The 3,084-nt window shown below is 42.6% G+C and overlaps 1 protein-coding gene across 1 annotated transcript in view; it reads right to left on the bottom strand.

Moving 5' to 3' along the window:
• The window catches only part of ADAL (adenosine deaminase like), a 31,757-nt gene that overhangs the window by 10,881 nt on the left and 17,792 nt on the right, over positions 1-3,084 (bottom strand). The window contains exon 8 of the mRNA XM_003791765.3: positions 1,312-1,438. Within this exon, the coding sequence (XP_003791813.1) occupies positions 1,312-1,438 (127 nt within the window). The remainder of the gene's footprint in view (positions 1-1,311; positions 1,439-3,084) is intronic.

Genomic DNA, 3,084 nt, shown 5'->3' with positions numbered 1-3,084 from the left:
TTTTTGTTGCAGTTTGGCGGGGTTGAACCTGCCACCCTCGGTATATGGGGCCAGCGCCCTATTCACTGAGCCACAGGCGCTGCCCAGAAAAAGTTATATATTTAGAATTAGCCAGCTGGACTTGGTTTAGATGATCCCAATTTTGTTGGCAACATCCAAAGCATCATAATCAGCAGCCAGTGGAACATATGCCTTCTTCTCGCCCTCAGGCCTGATCAGGTTGGCCACATCAATGTCATAGCGCTTCTTCACAGGCTGTTTGATCCGGTGCTTGTTGGCTTTGACATCCACAATGAACACAAGTGTGTTGTTGTCTTCTATCTTTTTCATGGCAGACTCAGTGGTCAGGGGGAACTTGATGATGGTCAAGCTTGTTTCTCCTGGGGGCGCTCTTCCGAGGATATCCGGGCTGCCTCTGGAGCCTCAGAGTCTTTGGCTGCTGGAAGGTGGGTGATGTACGGATCTTCTTTTTTTGTGGCTGTGGATACCTTTTAGCATTGCCTTCTTGGCCTTCAATGCCTTTGCTTTGGCTTCAGCTTTGGGAGAGGCAGAAGCTTCTTTCTTTGCTTTCGGTGCTATCTTGTGAAAAAAGCACTTTTGAGAATCTTAATTCTAATATAAGTGAATCTGTGGCCAAAGACCTAAGCAATGAGCAATGAATACAGCTAAGCTGTATCTAGGTGTCCTAGATAACTAAGGCTAAGGAGAATTTGCCTGATTCAGGAACCCTTACAATTCCTGAATCACTAAAGACATTTCTATTTAATAGATGAATAAAAAGAACAGAATAGTCCAGATTTAGACAAAGCCCTAAGAACCAGTTCCTTGGGACTATCATTCAGTGGTTCTCAACCAGGGCCAATTCTGCCTTCAAGGGTACATGTGGCAATGTCTGGAGATATTTCTGGTTATCACAGCTGGGAGAGTATTCCAGCATCCAGTGGTTAGAGGCCAGGTATGCTGCCAAACATCCTAAAATACACAGGGCCACCTCCACAACAAAGAATTACCTGGTCCCAAATGTCAAGATTTCTACTTGAATCTGATATTCGAAAAAATTTAGGCCATGAACTTTAGATGAATAGTGGTAACAGGCAGGAGAATGTTTATTTTTTAGGATGTTTAATTCTTTCAAAGAACCCTGACTGAGAATAGCTGCTGTAAACATTCTGGTCATCCAGGACAGAAGAGAGCTTCATCCAGAGTGTCTGGTGGATAATCTGGAGAATCCAGGATGTTCCAAGCTAATCCTTATCCTACCAATTGATGTTATCTTTTAAAATTAAAATATATTTAGGAAAAACTACTTACAGTAGGGTCTCCACTGAGATCAAGGCCAAGAACTATTCCCTCAGTAGAATGGAAGAATTCTTCAGCAAGTTTAACAGTCTCCTTGGCCACTGAAGGGCCACCTCTTCTGTCAATTGCCATTAAATACCTTTAACAGAAGAAAAATATAGCTGAAAAGAAACAGGATGCATATGAAGAAAACAATTCTGAGTGTGGCCAGAAAGGTATGGCAGGCTACATATAATACATCTTACTAGGAAAAGTACAGCCTTACTGAGTCTAGACAACATGACAGTTTACTTTGCCAGTAGGAATGAGACACGAATTCCTAAATAGCATCAAATATCTAATCAGCATTCAAATTTTCAACTCTCTTTCTGTTTTTCTTTTTCTTTTTTTTTTTTTTTTTTTGAGACAGAGCCTCAAGCTGTCCTCCTGGGTAGAGTGCTGAGGCATCACAGCTCACAGCAACCTCCAACTCCTGGGCTCAAGCGAGTCTTCTGCCTCAGCCTCCCAAGTAGCTGGGACCACAGGCGCCCGCCACAACGCCCAGCTATTTTTTGGTTGCAGCCATCATTGTTGTCTGGCGGGCCCGGCTGGATTCGAACCCACCACCTTGGGTGTACATGGCTGTCGCCTTAGCCACTTGAGCCACAGGCGCTGAGCCTTCTTTGTTTTTCTATTCATGTCTTTGTTGTTTGATTTGTTTCATTCAGGATCCAAATAAGGTCTACACTTTGTGTAAATTAATGTATATCTTAAGTCTCTCTCTTTTTATTTATTTATTTAGTTTTTGAAACAGAATCTCATTTTGTTTCCCTTTGTAGTGTGCCGTGGCATCATAGCTCACACTATAACCTCAAACTCTTGGGCTCAAACAATCCTCTTGCCTCAGCCTTCCGAGTATCGAGTACCTGGGACTACAAGCACCCACCATAATGCTAGGCTATTTTCTTTTCTTTTCTTTTTTTTTTTGCAGTTTTTGGCCGGGGCTGGGTTTGAACCTGCCACCTCTGGCATATGGGACTGGCACCCTACCCTTTTGAGCCACAGGGGCCACCCTCACTATTTTATTATTGTTAGAGACAGGGTCTTGCTCTTGCTCAAGGCTGGTGTTGAACTCCTGAGCTCAGACAATCCACCCACTACAGCCTCCCAGAGTGCTAGGATTACAGTTGTGAGCCACCTCACCCAACCTCTCTTTTCTTTTTTTTCTTGAGACAGGGTCTTGCTCTGTTCTCTGTTACCAAGGCTAAAGTGTAATGGCATCATCATAGTTCAAGTGTTCAAGTGATTCTCCTAAGTAATTGGGACTACAGGTGCATGTCACCCAACCCTGCTATTTTTTCTATTTTTCATAGAGACCAGGTCTTGCTATATTGTCCAGTTTGGTCTCAAACTTATGGGCACAAGCCATTCTCTCAGATCAGCCTCCCAATATGTTAGGATGATAGGGATGAGCCACCATGCTGAGTCAAGTGTATTTTATTCTATAGCTACTCCTTCCTCTCCTCCTCCCACCCCTGCCCCACCTCTTGCAATTTATTTGTTAAAGAAACCAGGTTGTCCTGCAAAGTTGCTCACAATCTAGATTTTATTGATTGTATTCCTATATTGTTAATATGTTCTCCTGTCTCTTGTATTTCCTATAAATCAATAGTTAGATCTAGTCTAGAGGCTTTATCAGATCAGATTCAATTCTTTTGGCAAGAGTAAATTGGTGGTGGTATGTTTGCAGGAGGCTTTGATCCGTTATTTCAGTGATTTTCTTTTCTTTCTTTCTTTTTTTTTTTT

The sequence above is a fragment of the Otolemur garnettii genome, unplaced genomic scaffold (genome assembly GCF_000181295.1).
Source record: "Otolemur garnettii isolate 467f Iridium unplaced genomic scaffold, OtoGar3 scaffold00050, whole genome shotgun sequence".
Classification (NCBI taxonomy): domain Eukaryota; kingdom Metazoa; phylum Chordata; class Mammalia; order Primates; family Galagidae; genus Otolemur; species Otolemur garnettii.
The sequence above is the reverse complement of the archived record's forward strand: the minus strand, read 5'-3'. Positions and strand labels throughout refer to the sequence as shown.